Source organism: Centroberyx affinis, unplaced genomic scaffold, assembly GCF_046629955.1.
Source record: "Centroberyx affinis isolate AG114_WGS23_722 - 3 ecotype Tasmania unplaced genomic scaffold, CSIRO-AGI_Caff_v1 ptg000715l_1, whole genome shotgun sequence".
Lineage (NCBI taxonomy): Eukaryota > Metazoa > Chordata > Actinopteri > Beryciformes > Berycidae > Centroberyx > Centroberyx affinis.
Window position 1 is genome coordinate 194,036 of NW_027279332.1, and position 19,058 is coordinate 213,093.

The window sequence follows — 19,058 nt, forward strand, 5'->3', positions numbered from 1 at the left end:
TGATGTATAAATTATTCATGTCACTACTACCTCAAGGGTAGAATTACCTGCTGGACAGCACAGGCCTATTTGATTTCACTGCACAGGCTCTTACAGACCACAGGTTGGATGGAGAGAATAAAGAATTAAACTATCCTATCTAGGAAGTGTCTTCAAACAGGACATAGGCCCTCCTCTGAAGTCAATCTTGTGAGTGCAGACAGAGAGCGATGTCGACACTGTCTCTTGAGTCCCTCAACTTAAAAGAGGATGATTGCCCATCCCCTACACAAAACCCAGGCTTGGAGGATGAGTTCGACACAGACTTGGAGGCTGATGGTATGTATATTCAATTTCACCCAAGAATCTTTAGATACTAAGCACGTTATTCTGCTCTCAGTCACTATAAAGGTAACTTCCGTTTGGCCATGTTATAATGAGTTAAACACACTTAATGTACAAAAACATACCAATTGTATGAAGTATTTTTGCAAAGTGTTGCTTTGAATTTCTGTTCATTATATATGCAGTACTGGTCTTGATAGAGTCTCTCTTGCTCATTGCCAGAAAGCGAGGAGAGCGACAAGGACCCATCTACTGCTGAAGTGTACCTGCAGGCCTGCAGGATGGTGGGAGTGGTGCCGGTCTCTTACTTCATACGGAACCTAGGCACTCCCACCATGAGCCTCAACCATCATGGACTAGGACCTTTGGGGGGCAAGGCACTCGCTATTGCTTTGGTGGTAAGTTTGAAATGAATGGCTGGTTATTGATTCTGTTTTTTTTTGTAATATATAAAAAACACTGATAAGCTCTTTGTATTTAGACTGACATGCACATCAACACTCTGGAACTAGCAGACAATTACCTCCAAGCTGATGGAGCCAAATACCTTGTGGAGATGCTGAAGGCTAATTTCACCATTCAGCACCTGGTGTGTAATAACCTTCCACTAGAGGGCAGAAGTGCTTTGCAGGTCATAGCTTTACTGTGACTGTTGCAGTAGTGTCTGCTGCATAACAGCAACTATTTTTTCTTCTAGGATTTGTCCAACAACCATTTGCAGTCTGCGGGGGCTGAATATATTGCTAAAATGTTGCTGGACAACATTTCAATAAAGTCTATGAAACTTTCAGGTAATTTGCACCGAAGAACCGGGGTTCAAGCCCCCTTGTTGGCAAGCATCCACCCTGCTGAAGTGTCCTTGAGCAACACCCAACTATCTCCATGGGTGCTTTTCTGTAGCTGACCTTGGGATCTGGGAAGGGGGGGGGGGAGATGAAAAGTGATAATGATTCCCTGTGGGGATCAATAAACTATCACATCATTATTATTATTATTATTATTATTATTATTATTATTATTATTATTATTATTACTAGTAGTAGTAGTAGTATAGTTCTTGTGCATATTTTGTACATTAAAACAGATTATACAATATTTTTTTTGTCAATAGGAAATAGATTTACTGAGGACGATGCTAAATTCTTTGCAGATGCCTTGGCGGTAAGCGGTTAATGATTATCCTAATCATTGCTCTTTACATTTTCCATTGTGACTGTCAGGTTATTTTGCTAATTGTTATTTTGCTAATATTTTCTCCCTTAGACAAATTACAGAATAAAGGAGCTGGACTTGAGCCATAATGAGTTCTGTGGAAGAGGAGGGGATCATCTGGGACAGATGTTGGGTAAACTTCACTGATCCTAATGTCTTTCCTAGCACTGTTTTCCTTCAGCAGTGTAATGATATACCAAGCATCAGTAGTCACAGTAATGGACAGAAGGTATTTATATCTCTCAATTCTACAGCAAACAATGAAGGCCTGGAGGTGCTGGACTTAAGTTGGAATCATCTTAGAATGAAAGGGGCTGTGGCTTTTTGTGCTGGGCTCAAGGTATGGATATATAAACAATTCTTCTGATCTTTGATTTGAAACACAGCATAGTCATTTGATCACATTTGCATATATTCTTCATGTTTAGGTGAATATGACGTTGAAACACCTGGACTTGTCATGGAATGGTTTTGGGAACGAGGGAGCCCTGGCCCTTGGAGAGGCCCTGAAATTTAACAACACTCTAGTGCACCTCGACCTCAACAACAACCGCATCACCAATGAGGGTGTGGGCATGATGTGCAGGGGCTTAGAGGCCAACGACACGCTCCGAGTCCTGCTGGTGGGTGGAGGAGGTGGTATTCAGCCAATAAGGTGGCATTCAGTACAGCAGCAATATGACTGACTGCAGCTAGTCATATTGTGAGGTGTAAAACTACCATGTTTTGTCCTATACTCCTTCAGCTGGCATACAACTCTTTAACAGTAGAGGGAGCACTGGCCCTGGTTAATGTGGTGAGGAACGCACCTAAAACTGCCTTGGAGGAGATCAACATATGTGTGAGTGACTGGTGTGGCTTTCTCCCATCCTGATCTGATCATGCTGTAACATCTAGTCTAGTCTAGTTTATTTATACAGCCCATTTTCACAGTCTCAAAGGGATTTACATACCATCATATACAGTACATGTCATATACCATACTACATCATACATAGGCTATACATACTACATTATATACATGCTTCATATAAAGATCAACAACATCAATGCTCAAGTAAACTGATAATCATAACTCTTAACAGCTGTTTCAGTGCAATTTTGTGTGCCTGTAATCAAGAAAAGATAGTAGCACTTCATATTCTTCATATCTCAAAAATGACATGAAACACAATGAGTAGAGCCCTGTATATCCTGTATACTATCTTGTCTATGCCATTAAGATTACTATACTTTGGTCACTGCAGGATATACCTTCACTGTGATGTTTATGTATTTTTTTTATGTTTGTCCGAGCAGAACGTGCTGGTGAATGAGAACTTTGTGCAGCTGTTGGAGCTGACATGTCAGGAGCATCCCAGTCTGGATGTTCAGTACGGAGGGGTAGGAGGCTTCATCGCTAAGAAACCGCCAAAACGCCTCGATCCAATGAAAGTCATCCAGGTCTGTTTGGTCAGCTATAATGAAGACGCACAAGCCTTACAATTTGAAATGAAGGGTTGCACTTATACTTGCATTATGAAAAAACATTTTAATCTCATATTCATGTCATATTTCAAAGATACATGTTTTCCCTTTGTCAAAAATGTTTCACAGGCAAAGTCTTCAAATATCTAATTACTTAAATCTATTATTCCATAAAGCATTTTACTTGCAAATCATTTAATAAGACTAGGGGAACTGAAACATCTAATCATTGCCTTTGTTTGTTGTATATTTTGTATGGAAGGAAAATATTACACAGTGGTCAAAAAGCCCTCTCACAATCTTTTTGAAGGATTATCTGGATGAACGCAAGCTGCGCCTGTGGGATTTCTTTCGGAACATTGATAAAGACGGCACCATGCGAGTCCCCGTCGCTGACTTCAGGAAGGCGGTGCAGGTTTCCAACTCAATGTTGATTTATCGACCTGCCCAGAGCCCGTGGCATTTGCAGGGACTGCTGGACTGATGAATTTCCAATGGCACAGAATAATATGAAATTGCCCTCTGAAGTCACTGATGATGGGCTTTCTTCTAGTCACAATCACAAATGTTTCCTGATCCTGATGATAGGCTGAAATATAGAAAATGGTTTAAAACATACTGCAAGGGAGAGTAGCGAATCACTAAAGCATTGCATGTGTAACTGTGTAGCTTCTTGATTCTATGTTTTATCAGGTAAAACTCACTGCCCCCCCGTCTCCCCTTTTGTTTTGGGAAACCATGATAGCAATCCAGCATTCCCTTGGATCGATACCAGATTGAGGAGCTGATTCAGAGACTTGATCGTGACAGGACAGGAATGGTAGACTACAGGTGAGCAGGTCCCATTCTGTTTGATTATAGTCACACGTCAGCCCATCTAATTGCTGCACAAAGTAAGCCTATTATGTGTTGAGGTTTATACGGCCCTACAAAGCTAAAGGGCAGTAACTGCGTAAGACCAACACTGAGAAAAACAACTTCATTATCTTCATTTTTATAATCCTCCATCCTGACAAAAGTATTCTTGGTACAGAAGTGGATAAAATACAGTATATTGTTTAGGATCACTTATGGGTCTAATTTTTGTCAAAATGAAATACAAACTTGAGTCATGGCATTTGACGTTTGAAAAACACACAAACACAGTTAATACTGTTTACTTTTGTAGGGCAGTATTCATAGTATTCTGTTACATCACTACACGGCCATCTTGGTAGGAAAATAACAGAGAATGTAATAAATGAACAGGTGATTACAATCAAATGACATACACAGCCAATGAGCTGTGTGTATTGTAAAGCGCCATATTGATAGGAAATGCATGTGACATCATGGGAATACTTTGAATAGGTGGAATACTGAATGATGATGAGGATGTGCATGCCTGTACACAATCACTATCTCTGTCTTATCTCTGTTTGACTGATGGTGTAGTTAGGCCAAAGTTGTTTCAATTATGAGCTGAGAATTTGTCCAGATCCTTGCCTTGACTGATATGTTCAAAAATAACAGTGTTGTTAATGTGTGATTCTGACAGATGGTACAGAGAGGGGCAGTTAGTGATCTGTTTGCTATCGCCAGGCCTGGCTCCACCAAGCAGTCTGAGATGCTGATAGTGAGTTGTCTGATGTTTCCGTGCAGGGGACTGGCGGACACAAGGAAACAGATGATGAGGGATCACCGCCGCCAGCTGCGGAAGGTCGAGTCACGCCAGAAGAAGGAGAAGCAGAAGAGCGAGCGCATCCTCAAGACCTTCCAGAGCGCCGTGGAGGCGGTTACACCGCGCAGCTCCATGGTCATTTCCCCAGGAGGTGCCAAAGACGACTCCAGTGGCCCACAGCACTTCTCTGCCACTCCTCTCAGCTCCTGGCACCACATTGTCATGTCCAACAGCAGCCGCTACTCCGTCACCAACCTGAGCACTGAACATGTCCACCTGCCCATGCTGGGAGGCGCCTCCCATCGCCGCCCCAGTTCCAGTCCCAGTTCCCCAGCTATGCGCTCCTACTCCCAGCCCAACCTGCTGGATGACTCCCCCCGCAGTGCTGCAGGCAAGCCCATCTCTGCCCAGGGTGTACACTCTGATCTACACTCTGATCCAGAGGTGGACCACAGCAATCTAAGCCCTACTGCTAACCACCTGACCAGGTCCAGGCCTGCTCTTAACGCCAAGCAACCAGCGCCTAAAGCAAAAACCAATAAAACCAAGAAAAAGAAAAGTAAGAAACGCGTTGACAAAAACTCACAGAAGCCTACACAAACCCACAAGTGACTGAGCTTGAACTAACAACATACTTGCATTATTATAATTCTTTTTGACGGAGATCACTGGCTACTTTGTTACGCACAATTACTTAATAAAGATGACTTGATAAAGAGAGAAGACAATTTTCAATATGACTTGTTTGTTTCCAGCCCAAAAGATGACCTATCTGCACAGTGTATTTAGCATTATTCATTCAGTTAGTAAAAAATTGTCTCTCAGTCTATGATTTCACTAAGTTTACTACTGAGTACACATCCAATGGAAACAAAACATTTCATAACACCTGGGAACTTTTTCAGGTACAGATCCACCCATCAGTAGTTCTTCAAACTCTGATACACACTCAAACATTATTGCATCCTGTCAAACAAACATCCCAGCAGTTAATATCTGTTTGGGCTGTCATGGCATTTGCCTTTGCTGACGATGCTGTGAATGGGGACAGGTGCTGCGTCCTTCAGGATGTTTAAACAGCCTATATAAGCCATGAAGATCCAGCCATCTCAATCATAACCACTCTGACTGCACCAGAATGATCGGCACTCTGTATTTCTTGGCTCTACTGAGCTCCACGATGGCCTGGGGGGTATGTATGACACCACTCACATCCACTGATTCATCTTATTCTTTGAACCTCTGCCTACATTGGAGGTATAAGCTGACCCCTCTGTTCACGTGACCCTCTCAGCGTGTAGGCCTGTGGGGTGGTGGGAGTGAGAGGAATGGGACAGAAGGTGTAGGTGGGAGCCAGTGTACCTGTGATGCCTTCCTGCCTAGTTCCACCTTCCCTGTGAAAGACCTGGTAGTGATGGAGCAGGCCGCTGTGGAGATCTCCCACAAACTGGAGCTGGAGATGGGCAAGGTACTCAGGTGTATTGACAGCATCTGCAATAGTTGATACACAGTGTAAGTAATGAGTTTTGTTATTCATGAGTTTTATGTTTAATCGATTTCAGCTGGAGACCTATGAGACCAAGCTGACGGCATATGCGGAGAAGATTATAACCCTGACAGCGGAAATTGAGAAGATGGAGAAGAACCCTGACTCGTACACCGAGGCCCACTTGGAGGAAGTGAAGGTGGAGATTAAACAAGTGGAGGCTCTGATTGTGGAGCTCCAGGCCTCCATTCAAGGCTCCACCACTGTCTTCGCGTCTCTGCGTGTACAGGTAAGTCTCAAAACTGCTCTGATATCACTTTTTAAAGATTTATTTTAGGCATTTTATGCTTTATTGACAGAGATAGTGTGAGAGAGAGACAGGAAGGTATGGGAGAGAGAGAGAGCGGAGGACATGCAGCAAATGACCGCGGGCTGGATTCGAACCCGGGTCGCTGTGGGAAGGACTGAGCCTTAAATGGTACACGCTCAGTGAGCCACCGGGGCGCCCCTGATATCACTTTTTAAGAGCAGATATGATGCCAGTCTTTAACAGCTGATACAAAAATGATTTATATCAACAGAGGTGATGCATCATAAATGCTTTATGATGGTGGTGCATTGGATGCGAATTGTTAGGGCCAACTGTGTGTTCACTTTCAGATCACAATAATGGTGGAGACCCTGACCAAGCTGGAGAAGACCTATGACAAGAACCTGGTTCTGGTGACACGCCGTGAGTACATCAAGATCCAGCTGCAGCTGGAGGAGTGCGAGAGACGCCACCAGGAGCTCTTCAACCCCAACATCGGTGAGAACATTCACACTGTAATACACATCCAAGTGCCGACCTGTCTGCAGACTCTACTAACTCTATACTCACTCTTCCTCTTTCCCCAGGCTCCTGTGCACACACAGGTATAATCAAGATCAGCAAGCCCATTGTCAGCCAGCTCAACGCCCATCTAAACGCTGGCTACAAATTTGGAGGCTGGGGGAAAGATTCAAAGCCTGTTCCTGACAGAGAGTCTATGTACTGGTACTCTGGGTATACTAGTGGCTCCATTGTTGACATTAGATTCTACACTAACTACAAGAATCTTATTTTGAGAAACCACTACCAGCATCACAATTTACACAGCAGCTGGTATGGTACAGGGAACAATTTCCTTATTCGTGACAATAGTCTGTATTATCAGTTCAACAACCCATTTAGCATGGCCAAACTGAATTTCACCACACTGAAATATGAGTACAGGGTGGTTGCCAAGGCTAGCACCAGCTTCTCCTACGCTCACTCACCCAATCAGAACTTTGACTTTGCTGCTGACGAGACCGGGCTGTGGGTGACCTACGCTACGGAGGAGTCCAGTGGCCGGCTGGTCATTGCTAAAATCAATGAGCCTTCTTTTGGGATAGAGGAGGAGTGGCAGACTAGTGTATACAAACCAGGAGTGAGCAATGCCTTCATGGTGTGTGGGGTTCTCTATGCAGTTAGAACTGTTGATATCCAAACTGAGGAAATATTTTACAAGTTTGACACCAAAACCAAACAAGAGAGCTACATCAGTGTTCTCTTTGAGAGGTTCCAGGAGTCCTACACCAACCTGGACTACAATCCCACTGACCAGAAGCTCTACATGTACAATGATGGCTACTACGTTAACTACCATCTGTGGTTTAACCACACAGCAAAAGCCATTGAGGAATCACCATCCCTCTTGATCTGATTATTATCTGTGGTTTACTGAAGTATCACATCTTTCACTGAAACAACAATCATTGTATCTCTCACTTTAGTGCCTCATCTATCTCTCTTGTACTCCATTCTCAATAAATTTTCTCTTGAGCATTAGAATTGTGTCAAGTGTTTCCTTGTGCAAATCCTCATGAAACTGAGTGCATTATTTTCTAATGAACAAAAATGAGAGCATTGCTATTATTTATTGATACTTAGATGCACTTCACTCTCTCACTTCACTGACTTCACTCACTCATTCTACTGCCTTATCTACATTCAAAGTACAGTAGCACTTGGTGCCAAGATTGTCCCACTACTGGCTATGTTTATTTGAGGACTTTTTTCTCTCACATTGATTGACTTATGATACTAAAACTGACAGTATGTGAAAGTCTTGAGTTTTGAATGTACATTAAGGTCAAAAATGTTTTCAATCTATAATAGTTGCATTCAAAGTAAATAGACCTAAAGATGAAAAGGCTTATTTTTCATTTAGTAGTCCAAATTCTAAAGAATCTGTGTTTAAATGTCCATACTCAATTTATCTCAAATACTGGATTCGGGCTTCAGAATCAGAACTAACAGTGACTGTTCACATAAACACTAGGTTCATTGCTGTCACATGTTTTCACCCCTGTTGGTTAGTTTGTCCTTCTGTCTGTCTGTCTGTCTGTCTGTCTGTCTGTCAGCAGGATATCTCAAACAGATTTTCATGTAATTTGGTGGACAGATAGGCTTTGGGCCAAGGAGCAATTGATTTGATTTTGGTGGTGATCCGGATCTGGGATTTCCGCCATTAGATGTTTATTATTTTTTAGTTAATGCTTATTAAGTATTAACTAATCCTTAATTAATGTACCCTTATTGTAAAGTGTTACCTACTTTTTTTTCCTTTTTCTCATCAAATTAGTAAAGCATGTCTGTTGTTGCACCATGACAGAACACTGCTGAAGGCTCTGTATTGTAAATGCTCAAAGACACTATAGTGATTCAATGTCAAATATAAAACATATACTGCAATAACATTAATGTCTATAAAAATGTCAATTGTGTAAATTGTGTGGGAAATGAAGCAGATTGCTGTTAAAGTGTACCCAGAATATAACACAATGGCACAATGCAGAATATTTCACACATATTACACACAGTACATCTTATTGCTGAATGTTCTGTAGGTCTATTCCTTCTTTAACAAATGACTGGTATAAAGGAAATTCATAAAACATGAAAAAACATACAGTACAGAATATAGTTTTACACATAATGCACAATAGATTGCAATAATATTAGTCTGTTTCCATTTATTTTTTCTGTTACATTTTGCAAATCAGCCACAACTACAACCACTGCTACTAGTGCTACAATTAATACTAATAGCTGATGTATCTAATCCTATAACTACAACTACTACTTCAACTACAACCTTAATTACAAACAACTGTGTTTTTATGTATTTGTGTGAAATTCAAACTGTAAGGGAACAGCAGACCAAGGATGTTTCCTCTTGATCTCCCGCTCTTAGGGAGGGAGGGATGGGAGACGCTGAGGGCAAGGGCGTAATTTCTGGGCGGTCGGGGCCCCTCCAATATCACAAACAGGCCAATAAGACCCCCCCCCCCCCCCCCCCCCCCAATAATATAGCATAATGAGTATAAATTAACTCCACATAATAAAATCTGTTTTTTCCCGCATTTGTTAGGCGTGAGCAGGCGCCTTAACTTTTTGACACCGCGATGTGGAGTTTCACCACCCAATTAATTACAGTGGACACCATGTCATCTGACTAGTGAAATGAGAGTTTGTTCTGTTGTCACTGAGTTTGAAAAATGGAGGAAAAGTTGATTCTTGAGGTCTGTGATTTCCCAAAACTTAATGACTGCTTTCTAAGCAGCTACTGGGACATTGAAGTGTGGTGCAAGAGTGGATGTATGAGGTAGGCTATGTACAATCTGATCATTTTTTTTTTAAAAACATGTTGTTCTCCATTGCATAGTTGCTTGCTTCTGTACTGATAAGGCTTCTCATGGAAAACACACTAGCTTCAGCTGTTTATTACACCATGTCATGAAATATACAGTATATAACCTTTGAACTGCTTTCTGCTGATCTTTAGATAGAAAGTGGTCTAAAAGCATTTAGTTCTTAATTTTCTTGGGCCTATGTCCCAGTTGACTTGTTTACCCAAAGTGACTAGAATGACCTTGCAACAGAATACACAGATATATATATAATGTAGTGTTCTATTGACTCATTCTTGTTATAGCTGTACAATTTTGACAAATGAAAGACAAATGACACATCATCATGGACAAATACAACTAAAGAAAAATAGAATAAAACTTCTTCTTCTTCTTTTAATAGCTATATTTACATAGTTATAAAGCACTAGGTCCAATGACAATCTAAGACAGAGGGAGCATCTTTATTCTGTTGCTTGTGTTGCTTCTGTTGATTGTGGTAGTTGTTGTGTTGCATGGTGCATTCTTTTGCTGAATTTCTTCACACGTCTGCAACTCTAGAGGGATCAAACTTCCATTACTGACGATGGGCCTCAACAGGAAGGGTGATCCCCCCATGGCAGACAGTGTTTATTCCTTGCAAGGTGTCCTTAAATAAAGTTATGAAGAGCTAAAAACACTGCACCAGCTGCCACTCACACACAAAAGCTCATGGAATTAATGTAATGTGTCAGCAACACATGGAAAGCAGTAATTATTGAGTGAAATACCATGACGTCTAACTTCTGAGATAATGATACAGAAAATGTCATCATCAAACTTTGTGAGCAAACCAGGCATGATCTGCCAAATTTAAATTCCAAGTAGAATAACCTGGATATTTTTCTGGATAGCTTGAAAACACAATGTCAGATCCTGTATTGGTGTCAATAAAGCAGCTAATGATTTTTTCTGCAGTATGTTATCTGGCCACATAGCACCAGCTAAACCCAGCTAGAAGCCCATAAATGTCACAAGGTGTGGCCAGAAACGACAACATATGACACTTTTCTCATCCACACACTATGCTCGCATCATAAACACAACGGGAGGATTCCTTGGATGTTTACACAAGCAGACGGGAATAATGCTTAACATACGTGTCACAGGACATCTGTACCTCTCTTAAAGTTTCAGGTAGCTAAAGTAATAAATATGAGCAGAGGGAAGGTGTCTGTAATGATCTGATAAGAGTCGTCTTTAAAAACCCTCTGAGCGGGCCACCGAGGAGACACAGTTTGAGAGCTAAACTGAGACATGACGCTTCCAACTCTACTGCTGCTCCTACCAGTCCTCAGTCCTGCTGTGGCTTGGATAGTAAGTGACTCTTATTTTCTATGATTAAAACATGCAGATGGATTACAGTGGTTCTCATTCAGTACACTCATTTACAATAGTGGTAAATGCTGTTGAAATCTTTATTTGGCCAGCCGCTGGAGGAGTGGGGGTCTGGTAATGTGACTGCGTCGTTGGGTGAGTCTGGTCAGTGTGTTTGTCATGTGGACCTGCCTGACACCACCTTCCCCGCTGACCGGGTTCAGCACATGCAACAAGTCACAAAGGATCTGATCCTGGAAGTGGAAATCCAAATCAACAAGGTACTGTAGGACGAAAAGAATCATGAACAACATTACACCTAACATTACACTTTATTTCATTGTCTGATGAAAGAACGGTTTTATAGCATTCAAACATTACAGCCCAATACAGTGTACCATCCAAAATGTAAAAGAAACGTTATTTCTGTTTCACCATGATAACTAAATGTGTGTCTCCTTCAGATGGTGAGCTACAAGGGCAAGTTGGAGATCTTTTTGGGAGAACTGAAGGAGCTGACAGTTAGAGTGGCGATGCTGGAGAGTGATCCTGACAAGTACATCAAACTGGACTTTGAGCTCCTCAGGATTGAGCTGAGAGAGTTTGAGTTTCTGGTGTCCCAGCTGAAAGAGTCCCTTAACTCCTCCTCACCCATGTTTGACAGTCTGCACACTGAGGTAAAAGAGCAATTTTGAACCCACAAACAACATAGAGGCTTGTGCCATTGCTGAAACAGTGGGTTTCCATTCAATTTGCTATCTGTTTTTTTCTTAGATTCACAACATGAGCCTCATTGTGGACCAACTGGAGACTTATGACAAGAGCAACCTGGAGGTGATCCGCATTGAGTTTGCTAAACTGCAGAGGAAACTGGAGGAGTGCCAGAAGGAGCAAGAGGACTTCCACAAGCCAGATATCGGTAAGCCAGTCAGCAGATAGTGCTGGACAAACGTTTACAGATTAGAGATGGACGGTCAGTGTCAACATTTGTCTTCTTTTTCCCAGGCAACTGCAATCACACAGGCATCACCGGTCTCAGCAAGCCCACGGTCGTCCAACTGAACGCTCACTTGAATGCAGGTTACAGATTTGGGGGCTGGGGAAAAGACTCCAAACCTGTTCGAGGCCAACAATCAATGTATTGGTACGGTGCATACAGCACTCCCACCGTGCATAACTTCTATTTTTACTCTAACTATGATAAACTGATTCTGAGGTCCGCGTTCAAAAACCATGACATACCAAGTGGGTGGGAAGGTACCGGGAACAATTACATTGTTCATGGTAACACCGTGTATTACCAGCACAACACACCGTTCAGTATGTCCAAATTGAATCTGACCAGTTCCAAATACGATTACAGAGTGATCCCAGAAGCCAGTCAAAGGTTCACATACAGTTATTCAGAGAATCAGAACATGGACTTTGCAGCTGATGAGAAAGGATTGTGGGTAATGTTTGCCACAGAGCAGGCCAAGGGTAAAATAGTCATCGCTAAGATAGACGAGCCGTCCTTTGGCATTGAGGATGAATGGAACACCGGTGTGTACAAGCAGCTGGCAGGCAATGCTTTCATGGTGTGTGGAGTCATGTATGCCACTAGATCACTGGATCTGAACACAGAGGAAATCTTCTACTCGTACGACACCAAGACTGGGGAGGAGAAACACCTCAGCATTCACTTTGAGAAGTTCCAGGAGAACTACTTCAACCTGGACTACAATCCCACTGATCAGAAGCTCTACATGTACAACAACGGCTACTACGTTTCCTACAATGTGAAGTTTAACAAAGATTAGGTGTCTCCCCTTTGTGATCTGTTGTATAGTGATTGATACGATTCATCTGTATTTACTGTCTTTGTCACTGGCACTCTAAGAAGCTATGTAATCCATAGACCTTCTGCTCTCTTTTCCTAAATAAAATCAAACTGAAGCATTCAAATGAATCGAATGGCCTTGATTTATTTTATCTATAAATTGACTATATTTACAATATGATACAACTGATGTACAACAATGGAAAAGTGTATAATATACCAAGCAAAGCACTTCCAGATCCGGCTAATGTTACCAAAAAAAATACATGAATACAATTATTTGTGTAAAATCCAATATGGCATCACTGAAGTTGCCACCACACACAATAATAATTGAATATTGAAATATAGAATTCAGCACTGACTAGACTTGGTTTCAAATTACTCTGAGGCAGTATAGCTGTAGGAGAGAGTAAATACTACAAGTAAACAAGAGCCTGAGTTATCAATGTAGCTTTGAATCATCACACTACTGCTGCAGAGCTTCAAGATGGACATGAACAAAATTCTTAGTTTTGCTCCCTGCTGATTGTACTGCAGAGTTCCACAGGAAACTTAGAAGAAAGAGAGAAAACGTGTGACTGTTAACTCTTTCCTGCCAATCTTGAGGCTTGGTCACAGGACATGATGATTCAAACATAGATTGCTTACTTAGACCTCTTGTTAATCTTTCACTTTATCCAAAAGCATGTACTATTTTGTCTCAGATTAATTTTGAGCCAAGCATCGCCCCAGCTGAATCCTCATAGAGATACATCAGACTGAAAACTAGCTGGAAAGAGAAATTGAAAATAAGATATCAGAGTCTAGAGATGAAAAATTACTACTTTATTCAACATCATTTAAAACTGTTAAAAAAAACTGTGAATTAACAACTAATACTTCCTGCTACTTCTGTCTTTTGCTCCTGCGTTGACTGTTGTTAACTAATAATCATAATGCCAAAAATCCAGACAACTTAGTAGTGCTGGAAGTATCTGTCCTGAGTTTGTGAGCCTGATGCCTTCTCGAGACATATAGTTTGGCATTCAACATCATAAAAGTGAACAGGACCCTCCAACCAACTGGTATCCTGTCTGGGTCATGTTCACATCCAGTAACAACAGATAAAGTAACATTGTACAATATGAACAAACTTCAGGAGGAAAAGCATCTCTACTTTTACACATAACCACTCTGTTACATGTGTCAAAGCAATAGACTTGTCTTTCAAATTTACTCTGTATTCAGAAACACTGCACCACTCACCAGCAACGTGGCTATAATCTCTGCTCTCAAAACAAACTCAAATAAAACAAATATTAACCTGAATTATTTTAATTTTTAATGTTTTGACAATTGCCATACTGCAAAATAGAAAGAGAATCCTCCAGTAATGAATGTACCCAGATCAACTATCAGTACATTGATGCATACTACGCTCATCCAAATGCAATTTACTGTCAGCATGTAGGCTGCACAAGACAGTTACAACACACACACATCCATACAGGCATGACTGTTGAAATGCTTACACCTGGAAATCATAAAAACTGTAAAACCCTGATGCAGTGTGTACAGTGTGCACATCTGCACTTATCTCAAGGATGGGAGCCTACTCAAACCGTAATAACTACACAATGAAGTCATATACTTGTGATAAGCTGATAAGAGGTGCAAAACCCACAGACCAGACTAACAATCAGACAAACTGCTGGCAGAGACATGAAGCCTCCAACTCTACTGCTTCTCCTCCCACTGCTGAGCCCTGCGCTGGCTTGGCTCGTAAGTGGCTCTTGATTGAAGACGGAAATTTCTCCTTATTGAGTGACTTTGTCTTTCACAGTATCTAATTAAAACCACTGTATTTGCTTGCAGCCGATGGAGGACTGGGAGTCTGGCAACGTGACCGCATCTGGTGGGGAATCGGAGTGTGTTTGCAGCGTGTTCCTGCCTGACAACGTCTTCCCTGCTGACCGAGTGCAACACATGCAGCAAGTCACCAAAGACCTGATGCTGGAGGTGGAGATTCACATGAATAAGGTAGGAGCAGAACAGAACATCCTCTAATTCTTGTTATTTCATTTTTATTTATCTTTTTAATTTTGAAATAAATGGTGTCTCCAATTGAAAAGCCATGTCTTTCTACTTTTGATTGTCAATACAAAATTTCACCTTCAATGAAGATATCAACATTTTTAGCATGACAATAAGCGTGAAGAGTCCAAACACTGGATCATTGGAACATAGATATGAATGTATTGAATGTCGAATATGATTACTGCTACATTGTAATGATGACACAATAAAGTATAAAATATATAAAGTATTTTGTTCTGTGATTGATTGTTGATTAGTTAGATCTAGCTAGGCACATTCTCTGTAAAAACCTTTGAGACATGTTTGTGATGAAGTTATAAATAAATGAACTTATTGGACTTGACTTTTATACACTCTATGATGTGTCGCTGCTATCAATAACAATTTATGTTCAAAGGGTTCTGTAAATAGTGACTAGAAGAACCATTATAATCATTTAGGGAAAAACATTTTATATATCATTTACATCAATCTAGTGTTATGCTTATGCTGCAATTACAAATTAGAAATTGTTGTGTTAAAGTGCAATTGCAGTTGCAATTGGTTTGCAAAATAGTTCATGGGAGTGTGTCTTTCAGCTTGTCCATTACAAGGGCAAACTGGAGATTTTCCTGGGAGAACTGAAGGAGCTGAGTGTCAGAGTGGCGATGCTGGAGAGTGATCCTGACAAGTACATCAAACTGGACTTTGAGCTCCTCAGGATTGAGCTGAGAGAGTTTGAGGCTCTGGTGTCCCAGCTGAAAGAATCGCTGAACTCCTCCTCACCTGTGTTTGACAGTCTGTACACTGAGGTAAAAGAGCAAGTTGTTTAGAGTCAGACTGACAAACTGACAGTTAGCTGATTGTGTGGTAACTTGGGATCTGTTTGTGCCAGATTCACAACATGAGCCTCATTGTGGACCAACTGGAGACTTATGACAAGAGCAACCTGGAAGTGATCCGCATTGAGTTTGCTAAACTGCAGAGGAAACTGGAGGAGTGCCTGAGGGAAGAGGACATCATCAAGCCAGATATTGGTAAAACCCCTTGTCAGTTGTCAGTGGCTTCTCAGTAGTGTTTGTGTGTGAGTGGAACAGTCAACGCCACTTTTTTACTTTTTTCCCCAGGCAACTGCAATCACACAGGCATCATGAGTGTCAGCAGACCTATGCTTGTCCAACTGAATGCTCACTTGAATGCAGGTTACAAATTTGGGGGTTGGGGAAAAGACTCCAAACCTGTTCGAGGCCATGAATCAATGTATTGGTACGGTGCATACAGCACTCCCTCAGTGTATGAATTTTATCTGTACCCCAACTATAACAAACTCATTCTGAGGTCCTCATTCACACACCATGGTCTTCCACAAGGATACGAAGGCACCGGTAACAATTACATTATTCACGGTAACACCGTGTATTACCAGGCTGCCAAACCATTCAGGATGTCCAAATTAAATTTGACCAGTTCTGTGTATAGTCACAGAGAAATCACAAAGGCTAGTGAAAGATTCACATACACTTATTCCCCCAATCAATACCTGGACTTTTCAGCTGATGAGAAAGGATTGTGGGTAATGTATGCCACAGAGCAGGCCAAGGGTAAAATGATCATTGCTAAGATAGATGAGAAATCATTTGGTATTGAGGATGAATGGACCACCAGTGCCTTCAAGCCACTAGTAGGCAATGCGTTCATGGTGTGTGGAGTCATGTATGCCACTAGGCCAGGAGATCTCAGAACAGAGGAGATCTTCTACTCGTACGACACCAAGACCGGGGAGGAGAGGCACATGAGTATTCCCCTGCAGAAGTTCCAGGAGAGCTTTGTCAACCTGCACTACAATCCCACTGATCAGAAGCTCTACATGTACAATGATGGCTACTATGTGTCCTACAATGTGAGGTTTAACAAAGAATGATGCCCCCCCTTCTTGATCTGCTGTATAGTGATTGATACAAATGATATTTTTACTTTCTTCACTCTGAACATGCAATACATAGACTAACTATGTTGTCATGGTGTATCTCTTGTTTCTGAAAAAATAAAATCAAACTTGAGCATTCAAACAAATGTGCTGTTTTGATTCATTTTGAATAGATCTATACAAAATATAATATGACACACTCACTGAGGAATATTTGCGAATAGACGCACAATACTCTTCTCTGACTCATGCGTCTGTTCGGTCCATCAGACCCCTCCCATCCTGTTCTTTGGGTAAGGTTGCAGCATCCGATACATCTCAGCCTGCCTCCCTCCTCCCTCCCCCTCACCCCCTCCTCTCCCCGGACCATGCTGGGACTACTACCCCCCCGCCCCCTTCTGTAAGCCGGCCCTCCCTTGGGGGGAGACTGTCCTTTGTGCTCTGGTAGGAGCCTGGTTCCATCTGGTACTGAGGACCAATGCAAGTCCCAGCAGATTATGGATTCCAGGCAGGGTGATCCCTCCATTCACAGTGGAAGTAGGCATCAAAGAAATACAGTAATACAGTATTCTTGTAGGAACTGAACACATTCTCCCATGGGTTTTGCAGTAATTATTCTAAATCCATTGTGCCACTCAGTCTGAAAGCTGAACACAATCCATTTTGCAAAAGAAACTTCATCTGTGGTGGAAATAGCCTGCGGTCACAGGACAAAAACAGCGCTGTCTCTTTAAATCGGCCAGCATCTGTCAGGATGAGAGGGGGGAAGTGAGCGCCTTGTGTGAAATGGTACCCTTAGTGACATCATGCTCAACCAATAGGAAGCCTCCCCTGAGCTTTCTCCTCCTCCTCCTGTTCCTGGGATGATGTGTGTGTGTTGGTGTGCGGGCTGCTGCTGAAGACACGGCTGCTGCTGCTGCTGCTGATGCTGCTGGGGCGGAGGGTCCAGGGCATGCTCGGCTCACATCAGGTAGTGTGTGTGTGTATCTGTGTGTGTGTTCTTCTGTTTTCTGTGCTATTTGGTTATTTTTGTTGTTATAGTGGCTGTGGAGGTGCATATTGAGGAGATGATGGGTGATGATGGAGGAGAGGGAGTGAAGATGGCTGTGTGTGTTTCATAACACTCCTTAGATGATGTCGCCTCCATGACTGTAACCAGGATGGTGTGTGTGTGTGTTAGTGTGTGTGTGTGTGTGTGTGCGTGTGTGATGTTTGTGTTTCAGTCTTTAATTGAATTGAGGGATTAGGAACAGTATATTTTATATCAGTGAGATGCTTTAAAATCAGCATTAGCCTACACTGCTTTGCTAATTGCTAATAACCTTTCATAATGTACCAAAGAATTAGAGCACAATGCTACTGATTGTAAGGATTCTTGTCAGCAGAGAATTTCTTTGCCTCTTGGAATAAATACATTTCATGTGATTCCTGTATGTGTGTGAGTGAGTGTTTGAGAGCATGTGCAAGTGTGTTTGTGTGGAGTAGATTATTATACTATATTGAGATTGCGGTCTCAGCACCTTCTCCAGTACAGCCTTTATATTTTCATCCTACTGTGTGGATGTGAAACAAGATTCTAACATTCTTTTTAACCTGAGAAAAAAGACGCTGTGTCTCAGTGCTCTGACTCATCTCTCTGTCATCATATACGTTTGCAGCTCTGTTCCCTTCCATTCATCAGTAATAGTAGCCACAAGCTTGTACTCACTTCCTGTGCCAGTCTGACGGTTAACTCTTTGTTTACGCCGGCTCAGATCATCATGCTCTGCAACAAAGACTTCAGCCTTGGAGTCACTGGGGGCAGGCACACACTGAGCCCAGTGGCAACACACAGAGATGAATCCCACTGTTGATAAGACCAGGGAGCAAAGGTGAGTCCCAACCTAAACAGCAACACTGACATTTATGGTCTTAGAATAACATTGTGCCAAGGAGAGGAGCCAAACATGAGCAGCGGTTTAACTTGGAACAGCTGTAGATTCAGTTTCTGTTTCTAATTTTAATGAGGGTTTGTGTCATATGACTGTTCAGCCCCAGAGTATCTGCAACATCT

General features: G+C 41.9%; 4 protein-coding genes across 4 annotated transcripts; all 4 read left to right on the forward strand.

Moving 5' to 3' along the window:
• Positions 1-209: 209 nt before the first annotated feature.
• LOC139644195 (leucine-rich repeat-containing protein 74A) lies at positions 210-5,275 on the forward strand. Its single transcript, XM_071519600.1, has 13 exons — positions 210-322; positions 551-722; positions 806-913; positions 1,022-1,115; positions 1,436-1,485; positions 1,588-1,669; positions 1,791-1,876; positions 1,965-2,159; positions 2,282-2,377; positions 2,836-2,979; positions 3,314-3,418; positions 3,749-3,834; positions 4,645-5,275. Exons 1-13 carry the CDS (start codon positions 210-212, stop codon positions 5,273-5,275), a joined length of 1,962 nt encoding a protein of 653 aa, XP_071375701.1.
• A 526-nt stretch (positions 5,276-5,801) lies between these two features.
• olfm4.1 (olfactomedin 4, tandem duplicate 1) lies at positions 5,802-7,876 on the forward strand. The gene is made up of 5 exons (XM_071519591.1): positions 5,802-5,855; positions 5,958-6,131; positions 6,226-6,438; positions 6,810-6,957; positions 7,047-7,876. The coding sequence occupies exons 1-5, from the start codon at positions 5,802-5,804 to the stop codon at positions 7,874-7,876; spliced, it is 1,419 nt and encodes a 472-aa protein (XP_071375692.1).
• A 3,265-nt stretch (positions 7,877-11,141) lies between these two features.
• On the forward strand, positions 11,142-13,000 carry olfm4.2 (olfactomedin 4, tandem duplicate 2). The gene is made up of 5 exons (XM_071519603.1): positions 11,142-11,201; positions 11,315-11,482; positions 11,666-11,878; positions 11,976-12,120; positions 12,207-13,000. Exons 1-5 carry the CDS (start codon positions 11,142-11,144, stop codon positions 12,998-13,000), a joined length of 1,380 nt encoding a protein of 459 aa, XP_071375704.1.
• A 1,724-nt stretch (positions 13,001-14,724) lies between these two features.
• LOC139644188 (olfactomedin-4-like) lies at positions 14,725-16,999 on the forward strand. The gene is made up of 5 exons (XM_071519592.1): positions 14,725-14,784; positions 14,878-15,042; positions 15,678-15,890; positions 15,974-16,115; positions 16,206-16,999. The coding sequence occupies exons 1-5, from the start codon at positions 14,725-14,727 to the stop codon at positions 16,997-16,999; spliced, it is 1,374 nt and encodes a 457-aa protein (XP_071375693.1).
• Positions 17,000-19,058: the final 2,059 nt, after the last annotated feature.